We start from the raw sequence: 19,151 nt of genomic DNA, 5'->3' as shown, positions 1-19,151 counted from the left end.
TATATATACACACTAAATGCATTTAAATATTTTAATATATAATAATAATAATATAATCAATATTGGTATATATATATATATATTTTATTTATTTATTTTTTTTTTATTTTTTTTTTATATATATATTGATCACAGGTCTACTTGTGTCACGTTCCCAGTCATTCCCAGACTACATTTCCCGGCATCCTCCCTGCCAATCACCTGCACTCACTCCACCAATCAGTAATCACCACACCCAGCTGCAGCACATTATCTGGACTATTTAAACCATTCACACCCTCAACTACTTTACGAGGTCTTGTTTACTCTTGTGGCAATTCTGAGCGTTTTTCATAGTGTTTGCTTGTCTGTTACTGATCCTGTCTGTTCCCCGTGTACGATTCTCTGCTGCCTGCCCTTTGGACTGTTTGCTCTGTTTTGGATTTACGATTGTTATCTGACCGCCCTGACCCATTGCCTGTTCCTTGACTACGATTCTGCCTGCTCTCTGCCATACTTGTTTGCTGTTGTTCTACCATTGCCTGTTTGACTATGAACTCAGTCTATTAAAGCTTGCATATGGATCCTACCCTGAGTCCCGCTTCGTTACAACTTACATGCTAAATAAACATAGTAATGCAAAATTTACACACTTTTTAAAAAGTTTTCTCTCTTGACAATATATGTGAATTTCAGGGTGTATGTCCCCTTTAAAGGCTTATGCCTATATTAAGATCTGGATCACAGTGGAATTCTTCATCTTATTTTCATCTGAGTTTGATTTCTTTCCTCTGTTTCATCCTTCAGGCTGAAATCTGTCACCGCTGAGCTGCTGCTGCTTCTTTCGTTTCTTCTGGAGGGTTGCATATTTTATCTTTATCATTTAATCGGCCGGTGCAAGACAGGAGCCTACGAGCACCGGCAATGCATTTACTTGTTCAGATTTATGAGCTGGAGCTAAAATCCCCCCCTCGTCTGGTCCCGGTGGCCGGGTCGAGCCGGGAGATCGTGATTATTTTCTCTAACCAGTCCAAAGCGGTTTGGCTGGGTCGGCTAAACCCGTTCGCTGGCAGGAGTGTGTGTGGAGGGGAGGGGGGAGGGGGGCGGCACCAGGGGAGCGTCCGTCTGCCGTGACATTATTTTAGATCAGATCCTCACTGGGATCCCTAATCCCTGATCTCACAGTCAGGATGATGGAACAGTTCAACGATATGTGTTCCTGTTGGTGGGACATATGCTAAAATGAACATGCAGGTTATTATATCAGTATGCAAACGATGCACATATGACATGTAAACACAGAGCATTTAACATTCCATAAAGGCAGACGTCTTGCCAATGCAGTGAGGAAAACCAAAAAGTTCAGATCCAGGATGGTTTAGCCTAGTATGTCTATTGTGTAAGGCCGTGCCGAGAGCTGGCACACATTTCTGAAATCTGCATCTGGCCTCTTGCCTTCTATTGTTTGGGGAACATGTTTGCTAAGTAAACTGTTTTTGCTTTGGGATGCTGGGTAAGGAATGTCGAGAGACTTTTCAACAAATAAGAGTTTTATTATGCTGGATTAATAGTGCTGGGATGTCAACCTCAAGCTAACATGTTAACAATTAGAAAATTGACCTTATTGATCTATTATAGCTGGATTTATTGTGCATCACTATTGTGCACGCAATAACTAGTTATAATGTCCTTCTTGGTACTATGCTGGTCATTGGCTGATTTTTTTAAATTATTATTCTCATTTATATTTTTCTTTTGATGAACTAGCTAAACAAATATTTATTTATTTATTTATTGAATATACCTATATTAAATAAATAAATAAATACATATTTTATTTTATTTTTAACAACAAAAATATCCAATAATGCATATGGTAGCAATTATATATTTTCTATACTTTTTTAGGTTGTAGTATATGCATCCTTTCTAAACCAATTTCCAATAATGAAGGCAGTAATTTAAAGTTTAAGATAATAAAAGTTACATAAATAATTGAAAGTACAGATAGATTTGAAAATGAAGTCTTAGCATTTGGATACATGGAGTGTCTCTCACGGGTGATTTTGACCTTCAGCCTCTGCATACTTTTCACAATCCATTAAATTCCCAGTAGATAAAATTAAGTCTCGTCCTACTTTTTTTTCTTATTGAATATGCACTTTCACTATGAAATGTTGCCTTTAATGAGGAATGGATAGTAAGAGTACTTTGTCAAGGTCAGATCAGGTAAAATCTCTCCACGTCTCGCTCTGAGAGTCAACAGAAGCCCAGGTGTTCACACTGTCCGTGTCTGTTTTTTTGTTTTTTTTTCTGGGTGTTTACGTAATGCGTTGTGAGCACAGAGGTGAGGGGGTCGGGCTGGCCGCTGTCCCTGTCAACTCATGTTTACAGCATTTAACGCTGACGTGAGCAAACGCCCCACTGAGGATGACTCTGAACAAACAAGCTGGCTATGGATAGTCCTCACCATAGCAACCCTACCTCAGTCTGACAGATACATTATATACATATGGAGTGTATGTATATATGTATATATGTTTATATATATATATATATATATATATATATATATATATATATATATATATATATATATATATAAACATATAGACATATACTGTTGATTTAACAACTCACTGTGTGATGGAGCCTATAGAATAGTTATATGCCCCTAAAATTCAAGATTTCAGGGCAAAAATGTATGAGTTTTTATCTCATATTTATATAATGATATAGTTAAGTCTGCCTTTGCTCACTTTTGTCAACAAGTGAACCAATGATTCAATGGCCCATTCATAAAGAGAACCATTTACTTAATTCCTGAATTAATTAGTCGTTTGAACGAATCAAATTAATGAATGACTCAATGACTTACTCATTTAGACATTTATCACTACCTACTTGCAGTTTTAGTTTCTTATTTAGAGTAAAAAAAAAAAAAAAAAAAATATATATATATATATATATATATATATATATATATATATATATATATATATATATATATGTGTGTGTGTGTGTGTGTGTGTGTGCATATATATTTCTTTAAATAAATAAATAAATAAAGTAAAAGTGATGAAAGCGAGCAAAGATGTCAAGACGGCTCAGTCAGGATGTTCTGATTTTACATAATCTTAATTGAGCTTTACGTGAATATATTCATAACAACATGAGCCGCCTGGAATGAAGAAAGTAATCAGCATGATTGATATTCAGAATGGTAAGCAAGCGCAGCTTTGTTTACAGTTTGTATATCTACAGTCCTAGATTCAGTTTCCCTTTTTGAATGATGAATATAGACTATTGATACCTGCTGATATAGACAGCTATTTCCTTACACGCATTTGCAGAATGCACATGCTAGTTGACAGTCACCTGTAGTCCTTTTGGTGTGTTCAAGTGCAGTTTTTTGGCCGAGACACAGCCGACGAGAGGTGACAACACAATCAGCTTTTGTCGCCTTTAAAGGTGCCATCGAACGTTTTTTTACAAGATGTAATATAAGTCTAAGGTGTCCCCTGAATGTGTCTGTGAACTTTCAGCTCAAAATACCCCATAGATTTTTTTTTTTATAATTTTTTTTTAAACGGCCTATTTTGGGGCATCATTAACTATGCACCGATTTAGGCTGCGGCCCCTTTAATTGCTCACGCTCTCCGCCCCCTCCCAAGCTGTGCATAAACAAAGTTCACACAGCTAATATAACCCTCAAAATGGATCTTTAAAAAGTGTTCGTCATGCATGCTTTGGATCATGTGAGTATTGTATTTATTTGGATGTTTACTTTTGATTCTGAATGAGTTTGAGGCTATGCTCCGTGGCTAACAGCTAATGCTACACTGTTGGAGAGATTTATAAAGAATGAAGTTGTGTTTATGAATTATACAGACTGCAAGTGTTTAAAAATGAAAATAGGGACGGCTCTCTTGTCTACGTGAACACAGTAATAAACGATGGTAACTTTAACCACATTTAACAGTACATTAGCAACATGCTAACAAAACATTTAGAAAGACAATTTACAAATATCACTAAAAATATCATGATATCATGGATCATGTCAGTTATTATTGCTCCATCTGCCATTTTTCGCTATTGTTCTTGCTTGTTTACCTAGTCTGATGATTCAGCTGTGCACATCCAGACGTTAATACTGCCCTTGTGTAATTCCTGGCATATGCAAATATTGGGGGCGTACATATTAATTATCCTGACTGTTACATAACAGTTGGTGTTATGTTGAGATTTGCCTGTTCTTCGGAGGTCTTTTAAACAAATGAGATTTATATAAGAAGGAGGAAACAATTATGTTTGAGACTCACTGTATGTCATTTCCATGTACTGAACTCTTGTTATTCATCTATGCCAAGGTAAATTCAATTTTTAATTCTAGGGCACCTTTAAATCGGTGTAGATACTGACAGTTTGTTATATATGACTGCATTTACTAAAAGATTCACACTGGTAACTGTTTTATCATAATAAATGGTGCTTTTCTATTTTGTACAAGGTACAAAGAAGTGGTAAGTTTTCAGTATATTAGACTTCTATTCAGTCTTCATCTACTAAAAGAATCATTCAGTTGAATTGAATCATTGCAGTCCTTTTATTAGTAATGCCACAGGGAATGATTGGCAGACAAGAAACTCAGACTGAAATCACATACTGAATATATTTCTCTCTCTGTCTCTCTCTCACAGCACATATCTGAATTGCTGGCCGTCGTTAGACTTCCATTCATCCACCCCAGTTACTTGCTGAATGTGGTGGACAATGAGGAGCTGATTAAATCGTCCGAGGCTTGCCGAGACCTGGTCAACGAGGCCAAGCGGTACCACATGCTGCCTCATGCGCGGCAGGAGATGCAGACGCCCAGGACGCGGCCCAGACTCTCTGCAGGTTTGACTCACCATTCCAACCTTTTACATTCTAGTTCTCATCTGTCTTTCACTAGTCTCACGTTACCTCAGCCAGAACTTTGACTAAAAAGTTCCGTCCCACATTGCAGCTTATTCTAGCTCAAGAACCAGCTGCTTGCAGGAAGAGACAGTTTGGCTGAGATATAAAGAGATCAATCACAGTTTCGTTTTTTTGAGCCATGTAGGAAAAGGTTCATCTAAAATAGATGATACCATAATCTGTGATTTTTTTTTTTTCTTTTTTCTTTTTTAATTGTATCAGAATATTCAGAAATATGTCACATTATGGACATTAAATGGGTCATGAATGCTGTTACATGCATCCATGCTTTAAGACATCCTGAAATGTCATTATAAAGTTCCCACCAGTGATGCACTGAAAAGAATTTTCTATGGAAACACTGAAACCGAAATTAAAGGGTTAGTTCATCCAAAAATGAAAATAATGTCATTTATTACTCACCCTCATGCCGTTCCACACCCGTAAAACCTTTGTTAAATTAAGATATTTTTGTTGAAATCTGATGGCTCAGTGAGGCCTGCATAGGAAGCAATGACACTTCCTCTCTCAAGATCCATAAAGGTACTAAAAACATATTTAAATCAGTTCATGTGAGTACAGTGGTTCAATATTAATATCATAAACCGATGAGAATATTTTTGGTGCGCCAAAAAAACAAAATAACGACTTACATAGTGATGGCCGATTTCAAAACACTGCTTCATGAAGCATCGGAGCATAAATGAATCAGCGTGTCGAATCAGCAGTTCACAGCGCCAAAGTCATGTGATTTCAGCAGTTTGGCGGTTTGACGCGCGATCTGAATCATGATTCGATACGCTGATTCATAACACTCCGAAGCTTCCTGAAGCAGTGTTTTGAAATCGGCCATCACTAAATAAGTCATTATTTTTTTTAGTAAATTAATGGATCTTGAGAGAGGAAATGTCATTGCTGGCTATGCAGGCCTCACGGAGCCATCGGATTTCAACAAAAATATCTTAATTTGTGTTCCGAAGATTAACGAAGGTCTTACGGGTGTGGAACGGCATGAGGGTGAGTAATTAATTACAGAATTTTCATTTTTGGGTGAACTAACCCTTTAAGGTATTCACTTTGCAGAAAACCAATGCCGAAACGGAAAATAAAATTAACTTAATAAACAACACTGAAATAAAAATACTGAGTTGTATATTAAAAATGTAATTGTACATAAGCTGTTCACATCCTCAGACTCGGATTTATGCGTTTCTGTCAACACTATCAATGCCAAAAATGAATCTGCAGCAGTCAGGTGGTGTAAGTAAGAGCTCTGTAAGTTGTTTACATTCATTATTATTGTAATGTTATGTGTTTTGAGACATGAGGTAATTTAACGCAGTCTCTCGTGATGCTTTGCAGACTCTGCTGTGTCCGTTCATGTGTTTTGGAGGAGGTGTGGCTTTTGTAGACTGTCTGAAGAGAGGGTGGGATCTTATGCATAAAGTGTGGTTATTCTGATAGTTGTGATCTCAGTGTCTCTGTGTCGGATCTGACTGTATCTGAAGTCAATCTCAAGCTGCTGTAAAAATGCAAGCAAACTAATTTATGGTTCAATAAGGCTGTCCTCTTGCAGCACTGTAAATCACTCTCGCTCTCCTCGCGCAGCCTCTCCAGCCCCCATGATTCCCTCAGCGAGGCGTGAGCCCGTGAGTGAGCTGTACATTTATTTAATCTTGATATACTGTGGCTCTCTTTCTCTCGCCCCTGAGTTTTATTGATCTCTGCCCACTGCAGTATAAGAGCTGAATCCCTCCCCCACTGGACCCAGATCAATCTCTCAGGAGCGATATCACACACACACACAGAAAACACACATCATAATTACCATATGTATGTATCAGAGTTGGGGAAGCTACCTGGAACTGTAGTTTGCTAAGATATTTATTATTTGGAGCAGTTCAACTACAGTGTAGCAGCTCTTTTTTTTAAAAATAAAATAAAATAATAAGTAGAAGCTAATTAAGCAGGCAAAATCTTGTTAAATATATTACATCAGATGATTTGAACAGGATTTGCTGTATCTAGCACAAAAAAACATTGAATAAATGAATAATAAAAAAAAGTGAATGTATCAAATTAATATTAATTGATTTATCGAATTAGCTTTGATGTCATGATTTTTGGTGGCAATAGACTTTATTGATGTGTTAAATCATTTATGCGCTCTATATGCACCATACTTTATTTTAAAGCAAAGATGAATGTGCAGATTATCAGTAAACAATGACATGTTTGTCTTTTCCTCACAAAACGCGCATACATGGCTTAAGAAGATTTAAAATATAGTTGGCTACTTTTTTGATACTTTTATAGTGCTTTTTTGTACTTTTTGGAGCTTGACAGCACGTGATCACAGTGTATTGTTGTTGTTATATGGAAATCTGCGACTATATATTTAAATATTTAAATTTCACGCATATGTACGGGGGTCTTAAAGGTGCCGTAGAACGTCTTTTTAAAAGATGTAATATAAGTCTAAGGTGTCCCCTGAATGTGTCTGTGAAGTTTCAGCTCAAAATACTCCTTAGATTTTTTTTATTCATTTTTTTAATTGCCTGTTTTGGGGCATCATTAAATATGCCGATTCATGCAGCGCCGCCCCTTTAAATCTCGTGCTCCCCTCCCCCGGAGCTTGTGCTTGCCTTAACCAGCATAAACAAAGTTCACACAGCTAATATAACCCTCAAAATGGATCTTTACAAAGTGTTCGTCATGCAGCATGTCTAATCGCGTAATTTATTTGGATGTTTACATTTGATTCTGAATGAGTTTGATAGTGCTCTGTGGCTAAAGCTAACATTGCACACTGTTGGAGAGATTTTCAGAGGTCTTTTAAACAAATGAGATTTACACAAGAAGGAGGAAACAATGGAGTTTGAGACTCACTGTATGTCATTTCCATGTACTGAACTCTTGTTATTTAACTATGCCAAGATAAATTCAATTTTTAATTCTAGGGCACCTTTAAATCATTGAATCCTTTTTTCTTTTCTTTTTTTTGGGTTGATTTACGTGAACTGTTCAAATGAGTCGATTAACTAAAGTGGATTGAAGAATGAATCAAATCACTAATGAATGCATTTTTTAGAGTGATTCAATTTACTTCATTTAAAATGACTTAGATTTTTTCAACCCTACATGAGAGACTGTTCAAAAGAACATGTATGATTAGAACTTCAGTGTGCATTTTGTCACACTACAATTTCATGGAAAAGCAGTTTGTTACTTTAAAAGCTACACTATTGACACAATACTGAAAAATGAAGGTAGGTTAATGGCATCACTACTTTTAGTTAGTTCTTTCCCATCACAGATATTTGTTCCAACCTTAAAAGTGATTCATATAGTTCTGAGTAAGCTCTGAGAGTTATAGTGAGTCAGTCAAGCGAAATAGAGAGTCGGCCACACCAAAAAATCACACTGCTTGCTTGACTCCAGTTGACTCCAGATATGCCAGAGTTCTTCTTAATAAACATCTCTAAATGCTTGGTAAATACTATGCATAGTTTCCAACCTTTCAGCACATGTTTGTTTTTATTATTAAACAAGATATTTATGGAAATAAGTAGCCTCTGCAGAGGAACAAATTGCTCTTGGGCTCTAAGATTTTTCCTTTTTGGCGGCCAGGAGTCAGAGCCTCTCTTCAATAAAGCAAGGTTTAATTATTGTCTGAAAGGTGCTTACGAGCTGTGCGTGAATGTCATGTCACTCCACAGAACTTGTTTTCTGCATGGAGGAGTTAAAGTAATTGGTAAACAAATGTCATTTTATGATGCTGAGTGAGTTTTGTTTCTATGGTGTGACAGCTGGTAAATGTTTCATGCAGCAATTTTACCAGATTGCAGATTAACAGCTGATTTTACTAGTTTTCATTTTTTTGAATTGTTTATATGAGATCACTCACAAAAGATTATACATCAACATACTTGAATGTTCTGCATTAATGTTTTTGAGCATCTTTATTCACTAATTAACAAAGTACTGTTACTTTCATATTTTTTTTAGAAATGTACCTTGAAAATACCATGGTATTCCTTGAAGTACCTTAAATAAATAGTAAATACCCCTGTAGGCTATGTATACAAGGCCTAAAACTAACTTTTTGCCACACCTGCCAATGGCTGGTGAAAATTTACTGGCCTTAAATATTTTTTTTTTACCAGAGATTTTTTGCAAAAACAGGTAGTTTTGTCAGTTATTAAATGTTAGATACCAGTGAAAATTCACAGTTATGATGTACAGAAACTGAATAAAGTAGTCTAATCAAATGTAAAATAACACTGCATAGTCTTCACTGTATTAATTAAACAGATTAATCCTTATTAAAGTAAAAAAAAAAAAAAAAAAAAAAAAAAAGAATCAGCCAAGAGAAATGAGTTTTTTTTAACATTAAAAACACAGACAGCAGCAGGTATATTAGGCTGCTTTCACTTTAAGACCGAATGCACGGATCCAATGTACTGATACACATGCGTTTTGTTTCTCAACTGTTTACGTTCATTTAAGCCATAACCGACTGTTTACTAGGATACTCACTGAGCACTTTTTGACATAATTTTATGTGAATTTGTCCGTTCAAGCACAAGAAGGCTTGAAAGAGAACTCAATATTTGCATGCTGTCTGAGACGCAGCTTTCTGGTGCACGCTTTGGATGTTTAAACTTCCCACACAGTGCACAAATAATGAATTGAATTGGCCAACTGGCGATTGGCACCGTTTCGTATACTCGCCAACTGCAATTTATAGTCTCATTTGACGCTGTGTTAAAATGCCCCTATTATGCTATTTGAAAGGTTCCTAATTCTGTATAGGATGTCTCCTACAATAGGTTTACATGCATCAAAGTTCACAAAACACTTTCATTTTCTCATAACCTACATTGCACATCACCACATTTTTCATTAATTCTCAAACGACTCCTCGGATGAACCAGTCTCTCTAAATCCCTCCTTTCCGTGAGCCTGCTCTGCTCTGATTGGCCAGATGGCTCAGTCTGTTGTGATTGGTCTACCATTTAAAGCTTTAGAGATTCCTAAAGCTCAGCGATTGTACACACTGTAAAGACAGTAATGATGGCGTCAATTTTACCATATCAATCCGAGCGCGAGTCCGATGATAAAATATATTGGAAGAACTAGTTATTCAACCCAAACCTCCATCGCAAAGACAACTTACGATACTCAGTTTGACGTTCATCATGAGATGTTGCAACTGTAATTCCTCACCATCAGCATTAACAAGTGTATATCCATCAACAAACTGATGTGTATATTTCTAATTTATCGTAGTGCACATGCACAGCATCATTAAAGGTGCCCTAGAATTAAAAATTGAATTTATATTGGCATTGTTAAATAACAAGAGTTCAGTACATGGAAATGACATACAGTGAGTCTCAAACTCCATTCTTTTCTCCTTCTTATATAAATCAGGCATATCTCCACATAACACTGACTGTTACGTTACAGTCGGGCTCATTAATATGTACCATCGTTTATTACTGTATTCACGGAGACAAGAGCCGTCGCTATTTTCATTTTTAAACACTTGCAGTCTGTATAATTCATAAACACAACTTCATTCTTTATAAATCTCTCCAACAGTGTGTAATGTTAGCTTTAGCATAGCCTCAAACTCATTCAGAATCAAATGTAAACATCCAAATAAATACAATACTCACATGATCCGACGCATGCATGCAGTATGCATGACGAACACTTTGTAAAGATCCATTTTGAAGGTTATATTAACTGTGTGAACTTTGTCTATGCAATGGCAGAGTCGAGAGCTCGGGAGGGGGCGGAGAGCACGAGCAATTAAAGGGGCCGCAGCCTGAATCGGCGCATTTTTAATGATGCCCCAAAATAGGCAGTTAAAAAAAATAATTTAAAAAAATCTATGGGGTATTTTGAGCTGAAACTTCACAGACATATTCAGGGGACACCTTAGACTTATATTACATCTTGTAAAAAACGTCCAATTGCACCTTTAACTGAATCAATAACCGCGCATACGTTAGCCATTTATAAAAGTGATTATAGATAATAAAAAAGTATTAATGCTTTATTGTAGTAAATTGGTAATATCTTGAAGAGTTTCACATTTTTTTTGTATTTACCTTTCTATTTTTGGTTGATTACCTACGCTTTTTTTTCTTTTGGATGTGCTTGTTTAATTTTATTATCTGATATCATCACTGTATCACAGTACCACCCCAGTGCTTTTTCTGTAAGGCTGCTTAGACACGTGTCCTCTGTGTGTTTTCCAACATCTGTGACTCTTATTTGCTCACGAAGGATGGACTTGTCTCTTTTCGGCATTTTTTATTAAGTATTTGATTGTTTGGCTGTGTACAAAACTCTTGAGTGAACTCGTCGCTGGCTTGACCATCTGGCGGGCCATCTGATCGAGGTTATGAAACACCGCGTGAGGGCCTGTCACCCGTAGGACCCGCTTATGAAAAAGAGAAGAGAAGAGCGAGGAAACTAGGGTAGAAGTCAAAGACGAAGTGGAGCGCGGAGCATAAATTGCTTTCTTTTTAGCGACAGAGATTGAGGAAGCGCTGCCAGGAGTTTGTAATTGCCATGTGTGCGTGTGTGTTTGTGTGTGGCTGAATGCATTCACTCTCCACCTGAGCTCGGCTGATAAGTCTCTTATGTATGAAAAGACACAGAAGAGGTGCAGTGATGTCACCCATGAAAGGTTTCTCATCGAGCCTGCACTCGATCAGGAGGTTTGGATATGTGTGCGTGTTTGCGTTCGCCCGCGGCGTACGCTGTAGAGCTACAGGTAAGTGCCAGCTGTCTTTAGACTGATGGGATTCACCTGGGCCCTTTCCTCTCTCCGCTTCTGCCACATGGAAATCCTCCGAGCAAATCAGGGCGACGGCACACCTGGCTCACACCCAGTAACTCGTGTAGACGGGCAATCCGTCCTAATTAAGCTCACAACAGTCTCCTTTTAGCAATTCATGTGCCTGTGTGCTGGCAGCCCCACCTATAACTCAAATTATCTTCAAATAACAAATGATTTGTTCATTTGTTTTTCCCCACGCTTGTTTTTGATCAGCTGTCGGTCTAATGGGTAGGTCAGGTGTGTAATTAAGAGCCATAAGGGACGAGGAGTGTGAAAGGTGACCCTGTTCTGCTTAACTTTGACCCTGAACATAATATGATGTTTGAACAGCTTTACTAAAGCTTAATATTGTGACCCCTCTTAAGAGAATTAGCACGAGGAAATTGTTGTTTGAAGTGTTATTAGCGGTGGCTTATACTTAGAGATTTGAGCAAACATCTCTAGTTTTAAAGGGATAGTTCACCTGAAAATGAAAAATCTGTCATTTACTCACCCTCAAGCTGTTCCAAATCTGTATGAATTTCTTTCTTCTGCTGAATACTGAATATGGAATATGGATAACCAAACAGTTGATGGGCCTCCCTTTTCTTTCTTTCTTTTTTTTCTCCATACTATGGAAGTCAGTGGGATTCATCAACTTTTTAGTTACCAATATTCTTTGAAATATCTTCTTTTGTATTCAGTAGAAGAAAGAAATTCCATCATTATTTACTCCCCTTATGTCGACTGACTTGACAAATGAAGAATGATGGGGTTCAAACAACAGTACTTATTGATATTTTGAATGAGCTTTTATTGTTGTATTTGCAGTTTCCGTTTGTAGTCAATTATAGTCATTTTTGCTTTTTATATTTCTGCATAGCTTTAATTTATTTTTATTTCAGTTTTAGTCATTTTAATACTTCACTTAGATGCCAAGGCAATATTTGCAATTTTGGATTAAGTTTAAATTTTTATTAAAAAAAAAAAAAAATTCAGTTACTGAAAACAATTTTTAATAGATTTGATTAACAAAAATAGCATTGATGGAGAATCAAAAACACATTATTTAAAATGGAGTGTTTTGTTCCACAGTAAAGTGAAATGCATAAAACTCGTGTGTCATTTTGAGATGTGTCCTATTATGTGATCAGACTTTCGATTTTTAATTGGTGAACAATAAAACACTTAAAATTGCATTGACTTTGATCCCATATGCATTGATGGATTACCCTGAACCATATATAGAGACCAGAATATCACAGAGGATTGAGGATTTTTGACTTAAAGGGTTAGTTCACCCAAAAATGAAAATAATGTCATTTATTACTCACCCTCATGTCGTTCTACTCCCGTGCCAAGCTGCTGAAATCCCGTGACTTTGGTGCTCCGAACCGCTGTTTTGAAATTGCCCATCACTAGATATTGTTGAATAAAGTCATTATTTTGTTTTTTTGATGCACAAAAAGTATTCTCGTCACTTAATAACATTAAGGTTGAACCACTGTAGTCACATGAACTGTTTTAAATACATCTTTAGTAGCTTTCTGGGCACTGAAAGTATAAATTAACTTGATGATAATAGAGCCCTCACAGAGCCATTGGATTTCATCAAAAATATCCTAATTTGTGTTCCGAAGATGAATGAAAGTCTTACGGGTGTGGAATGACATGAGGGTGAGTAATTAATGACAGAATTTTCATTTTTGGGTGAACTAACCCTTTAAACAGCCAGCCAAAACTCCCAAGCAACCATATAGCAATGATCTAAACCACTCAGAACGCCTTAGCCAACCAGCCAAAAATAGAGTCGAGTAGATGTGCATAGTTTTTTAACAGTCTGTACTGTACTAATGCATATACTTTATATTCTGTGGTGGATATTATACATTCAGCTCTTTTTACTGATTGCATGGATTTGAAAGAAAATTCCAGTGAACTGTTAAATTATTTACATTGAATGCAATGTAAGTCTCTTTGGATGAAAGTATCTGCCAATTTTATAAATGCATAAATGTTTTGTACAAAAGCTGTTTATATGTTTCTAGTGAGTTCTCATTCACTAGGACGACCAGACAACCTTGACATAGTTATACTGTAGTTGGAACACCATTTGACTTGATAATTAGTCTTAGGGCATTTTCAGACATGGATCATTTACTTTGTTCTGAAACGGGGTCTTAATTTGTAACTTCCTTCTTGGTTCGGTTCGCTTTCACAAGGCATCATTTCAGAGCATACCAAAATGTGTTTATGCTTGTAACTTGTGAGTGAAACTGTCCTCTTATTGGTCAGTTTCCTCTTTGTCATCCATCAAAATGGATTGACAAGTTTGCTCTGCAAGCTTATTGTGGCTTTATCTGTCGCTGTCGAGACACATCAAGCCTTGAGTCCCGCTCTACCTGATAAATTATATATATATATATAATTAGGGCCCAAGCACCGATGGTGTGAGGACCCTATTGTAATTGCTCAGTCAATTATTCTGCTCGATAGCGCCACCTACAAAATTTCAATTAAGCGCCCTTGATGCTACGTTTCACAAACAGGTATACCTATAAAAAGTGACCTACAAAAAAGTCCTGCGGTGCAAAATCTGAAAACCCAACAGGAAGTGAGATATTTTGAATTTTCTCAGCAAAATTCTTGCAGTTTTTGTCATTTCCAGATGTTGTACTTTAACGAAACTTTGCAATGTTAAATTGCGAAGATTTTGAGTTTTCACTGAAGGTCCGTGGCGGACTGACAAATTCTGATGTTTCGCCATGAAACTCAGCCATACAATGTCCGATGTGCTCCAAACTTCACATGTTTGATAATAGTCCTGGCCTAAAGACATCTACATGGCAATATTCAGTTATAGTCAAAGCGCCACCTGTTGGCAGCAGGAAGTGAGGCATTTTGTAATGACTTCTACCCTATTTACTCGATTAAACATCAGGTTCCGAAACAAATGCTCCAAACGGACTACGTGTTTTGAACTGTACTTACTGTGCTTCATGACTTATAAACTCTTTTGATCAATTTAAACTATCCTTGCTGAATAAAAGTATTAATTTCTTTCAAAAAACATTACTCACCCTGTCAGAGTGACTTGCATCTCTCTTGTTCTCTCATACCATTTTTTTTTTGTGCTGTACGTCGACTAATTAGCTCCCATTTCAGAATCCATTCCTCCTTTTGGTGACCATTCACAAAGCTTTGACACGCTTTATTGAGGTCGCCGTTTCGCAGCGCAACATTCAATCAGCTGCCGGCGTGTGGCAGAAGGAGTCAAAGGTATTGGATTGTGCTGATTTGACACTCAGCCCAGTCCTTTACAGACCACAAACCGCTTTTACCGACTCATTTCTCTAACTGCTTTTATCGTCAAACCAGCAGCTTGAAGGTGAGGACGGAAGGGCATTGTTTTGCCGTACGTCTGCGTTTGTTTAATTGATTTAGTCGTGCGATGACTGGAGGGCGAACCTCATTGCTTTCTGCGTCTCACCTTCCGTGCAGGGTCCAGTCAGTTTAATTAGTCTCTTTCTTTGATAAAGCTAAGCATCTCTGTCGACGCCTGTGGACATTACTGAAGCGGATTTGAAGAAAAGGCAGAGGCCGTGTGCGATCACAAGAGAATTTCAGCCATTGCCAGCTGCTCTGAGCCAATCCTGATGCCTTTCTCGGCCCACTCAGAGACTATTGCATCAAAATTGGTGGTTTGTTCATTTTTCTGAGTAATTGAATTTTCTGTTCCTGTCTTTTTGCTGGATTAGTCTGTCCTAGAGAATAGAAATTATAAATGTGTCAGCGCTAATCATAACATTTTACGTGGTACATTTCAGCTGTTGATTGCTTTTCCCTTCATCTACAGTAGCTGGATGAAATTTGCATTTTGAAGTGGATGATTCTGCGACTGTGTTTGGCTCAGTGGGCCTGCAGTGTTTTAAATTCCCCTGTCAGGAAATTTTTGTCACACTTAATGCTGCTGTATTCAAGTATGACTAACATTTTTGGTTGATAAACTATTAAATAAGACACTGCTGTTAAGAGACGGATGGGTAATGTATGCGGCAGTGCTCTACAGGGAGAAATTCTCTCTCCCAAGCACAAAGCTCAGTCAGAATCATGTCTTACTTCCTGTCCTGGAGCTATTTCTCTTGTTGCAAAGGGCAAAGGCATGCCGTTTGATTGCTGTTTGGGTCCCTTGTAAATGACAGCTCGCAGTGCAGTGGACTTTGGGTTTATGTGCAGATAGTGTGCCTGGTGGTTGAGATGCTTTTAGTCTCAGCTTCAGACAGCATAAATTTAACAGCGTTTTTCCATTTAGAGCTCATTTGTGAACAGGACCCATTTCGGAAAATCAGCTCCAGCAGTTTAAGAAGTTGCTGGAAAAGTTCCCGAAAATGTTAAACAGCGTTGTGGTGCTCATACTGTATGACTCAGAGTTGTGCACCATTCAGAAATGAATTTTAATTTGACTTGAGGTAGCAAACAGGATGCAGAATTGCAATTTAAATTTAATGTAAGAAATTAGAATTTCATTTTTAAATAATTAGGCCTATATATTTTAAGCAAAGGCTCTTGAATACTGACAAATTATTATGTATTTCATCATATTTTTGAAATCGACTTTTGTGGACCAGGTTGGAAGGACATGTCTCAGAATGTATTTCCATTCTATATATATTTATATATAGATATATTTTGCAATATTAAATTGCATTTTAGTTAATTCCTTTTCCTGTCATTCCTATTCCAATGTAACTCCCCGTTAGGTGTGGCCAATTCAAATTCACATTAATACATTCATATAGAACCAATTTTTCAAATCTGAATTTTGCACAGCTCTGTTGTGAAAGGTACTGTAGCACTGATACAATGCTGCATCCACACCATGTCATAATTACAGTAATTTCGACAACACATGACGTAAATTAATCTGCAGCGGTCAGTTGGTACAGAGGTCACGTGGTACAAGTAGGTCTCTCAGAAAATTCCCAGTGTACAAGTTGTAATTGCGAGCTCTACGAGGACGTGAGCGCTTTTTACAAGTTGAAATCTCGTAATTACCATAATTACGACGTGGCACTAACACACCAAAAGACAGCACAGATAAAAGACAGAGAACTTCTGCAGTTTTAAGCAATTAAATGGCTGTTGAAGGGACACATCCTCATCTGGTACCCAAATTAGCACTAAAGCAATATGATATTTTCAATAATTGATTTTAATTATTCCAATGGTCTCCATAAATTCTGAATAATTGGCTACAATCCTCTGGCTGATTCATACTGCAAAAGTAAATGAATAGAGTTTTTCGAAATGCCATTCTGATTGGATTTTCTGGCTTTACTCAAGCAGGTTTATATCAGTCCACTCAGAAACAAAGTTGTGTTTATGTTAATATGTTGAGTTCTCAGGCTCCCAGGTGTTTTACATTTATTTCCCAGGCTGTTACAATGAGGGCTTTTGATTTGCCAGGTTGGCAAGGCTTTTGGCATAAAATTTTTGAAAGACATTCAAGTGGTTGTTTGAAGCAACTAGTGCCATTTTTAATGTATTTTTAATCCACTTATAATAGAGATTTATAAAAATATATTATATATATATATATATATATATAAGTAACTGAAGCATGTGAAATATGTAATTTACGTCACGTAGTTAGATGAACGTAGGAGTCGGGAGTTTATCACACTGAGCATCTACAATGGCACAAGCACCTGTGGCGAATCAATGGCTAATTACCCTTCAATCAGGTGTTTTTTTGTTTTGCTGGATATAGCAAATTATGACAAAATGAACGTGTTAAGATAACTGGTGTATGCTTAATTTAACAATAAGTGTGTGATTAATCACGATTAAAAATATATATAGGACTGTCAAGATATATATATATATATCTTGGGAGTCTCATCTGGTACTCAGATTAGCACTAAAGCAATATGATATTTTCAATAATTGATTTTAATTATTTCAATGGTCTCCATAAATTCTGAATAATTGGCTACAATCCTCTGGCTGATTCATACTGCAAAAGTAAATGAATAGTGTTTTTCGAAATGCCATTCTGATTGGATTTTCTGGCTTTACTCAAGCAGGTTTATATCAGTCCACTCGGAAACAATGTTGTGTTTATGCTAATATGTTGAGTTCTCAGGCTCCCAGGTGTTTTACATTTATTTCCCAGGCTGTTACAATGAGGATTTTTGATTCGCCACAGGTGTTTGCGCCATTGTAGACGCTCATATGTGTATATATATATATATATATATATATATATATATATATATATAGTGCCCTCCACAATTATTGGCACCCTTAGTAATTATGAGCAAAAGCAGCTGTGAAAAAGAATATGCATTGTTTATCCTTTTGATCTTTCATTCAAAAAATTCACAAAATTCTAACCTTTCATTTAATTAAAATAATTGAAAAATTACATTAATTGAAACTCACATTATGAAATAAATGTTTTTTCTCCAAAACACGTTGGCCACAATTATTGGCACCCTTTTATTCAAAACTTTTTGCAACCTCCTTTTTCCAAGATAACAGCTCTCAGTCTTCACCTATAATGCCTGATGAGTTTGGAGAACACCTGAGGAGAGATCAGAGACCATTCCTTCATGCAGAATCTCTCCAGATCCTTCAGATTCCAGCTCCATGATGGTTGGTGCTTCTTCTTTTCAGTTCACTCCACTCATTTTCTTTAGGGCTCAGGTCAGGGAACTGGGATGGCCATGGCAGAAGCTTCATTTTGTGCTCAGTGACACATTTTTGTGTTGGTTTTGATGTTTGTTTTGGATCATTGTCCTGATGGAAGATCCAACCATGGCCCATTATTGGATTTCTAGCAGAAGTGGTCAGGTTTTGATTTTTTATCTGTTGGTATTTGATAGAATCCATGATACCATGTATCTGAACAAGATGTCCAGGACCCCCAGCAGAAAATAGGCCCACATCATTAAAGATCCAGCAGTATATTTAACAGTGGGCATGGGGTACTTTTTATCCATGTGTGCACCAAACCCATCTGGTGGGTTTGCTGCCAAAAAACTCTTTTTTTATTTAATCTGGCCATAGAAGCCGATCCCGTTTGAAGTTCCAGTCGTGTCTGACAACTGAATATGCTGGAGATTGTTTCTGGATGAGAGCAGAGGATTTTTCTTGAAACCCTCCTGAACAACTTGTGGGGATGTAGGTGCTGTTTGATCTTTTTTTTTTTAGGCTTTCTGAGACTCAAGACTCAACTAATTTCTGCAATTCTCCAGCTGTGATCCTTGAAGAGTCTTTGGCCACTCAAACTTTCCTCCTCACCACATATTAGGACGATTTAGACACACATCCTCTTCCAGGGAGATTTGTAACATCTTTAGTTGATTGG

The 19,151-nt window shown here is 37.0% G+C and overlaps 1 protein-coding gene across 4 annotated transcripts in view; it reads left to right on the top strand.

Annotated features, from left to right (window-relative positions):
- The window catches only part of LOC137018552 (kelch-like protein 29), a 307,293-nt gene that overhangs the window by 246,979 nt on the left and 41,163 nt on the right, over window positions 1-19,151 (top strand). For all 4 annotated transcript variants that reach the window (XM_067383224.1, XM_067383220.1, XM_067383222.1 and 1 more), the window contains one exon: window positions 4,683-4,881. In XM_067383224.1, the coding sequence (XP_067239325.1) occupies window positions 4,683-4,881 (199 nt within the window). The remainder of the gene's footprint in view (window positions 1-4,682; window positions 4,882-19,151) is intronic.

This window comes from Chanodichthys erythropterus, chromosome 4 (genome assembly GCF_024489055.1).
Source record: "Chanodichthys erythropterus isolate Z2021 chromosome 4, ASM2448905v1, whole genome shotgun sequence".
Taxonomy (NCBI): Eukaryota; Metazoa; Chordata; class Actinopteri; order Cypriniformes; family Xenocyprididae; genus Chanodichthys; species Chanodichthys erythropterus.
Note: the sequence above shows the minus strand (reverse complement) of the source record. Positions and strands in the feature narration are given on the sequence as shown.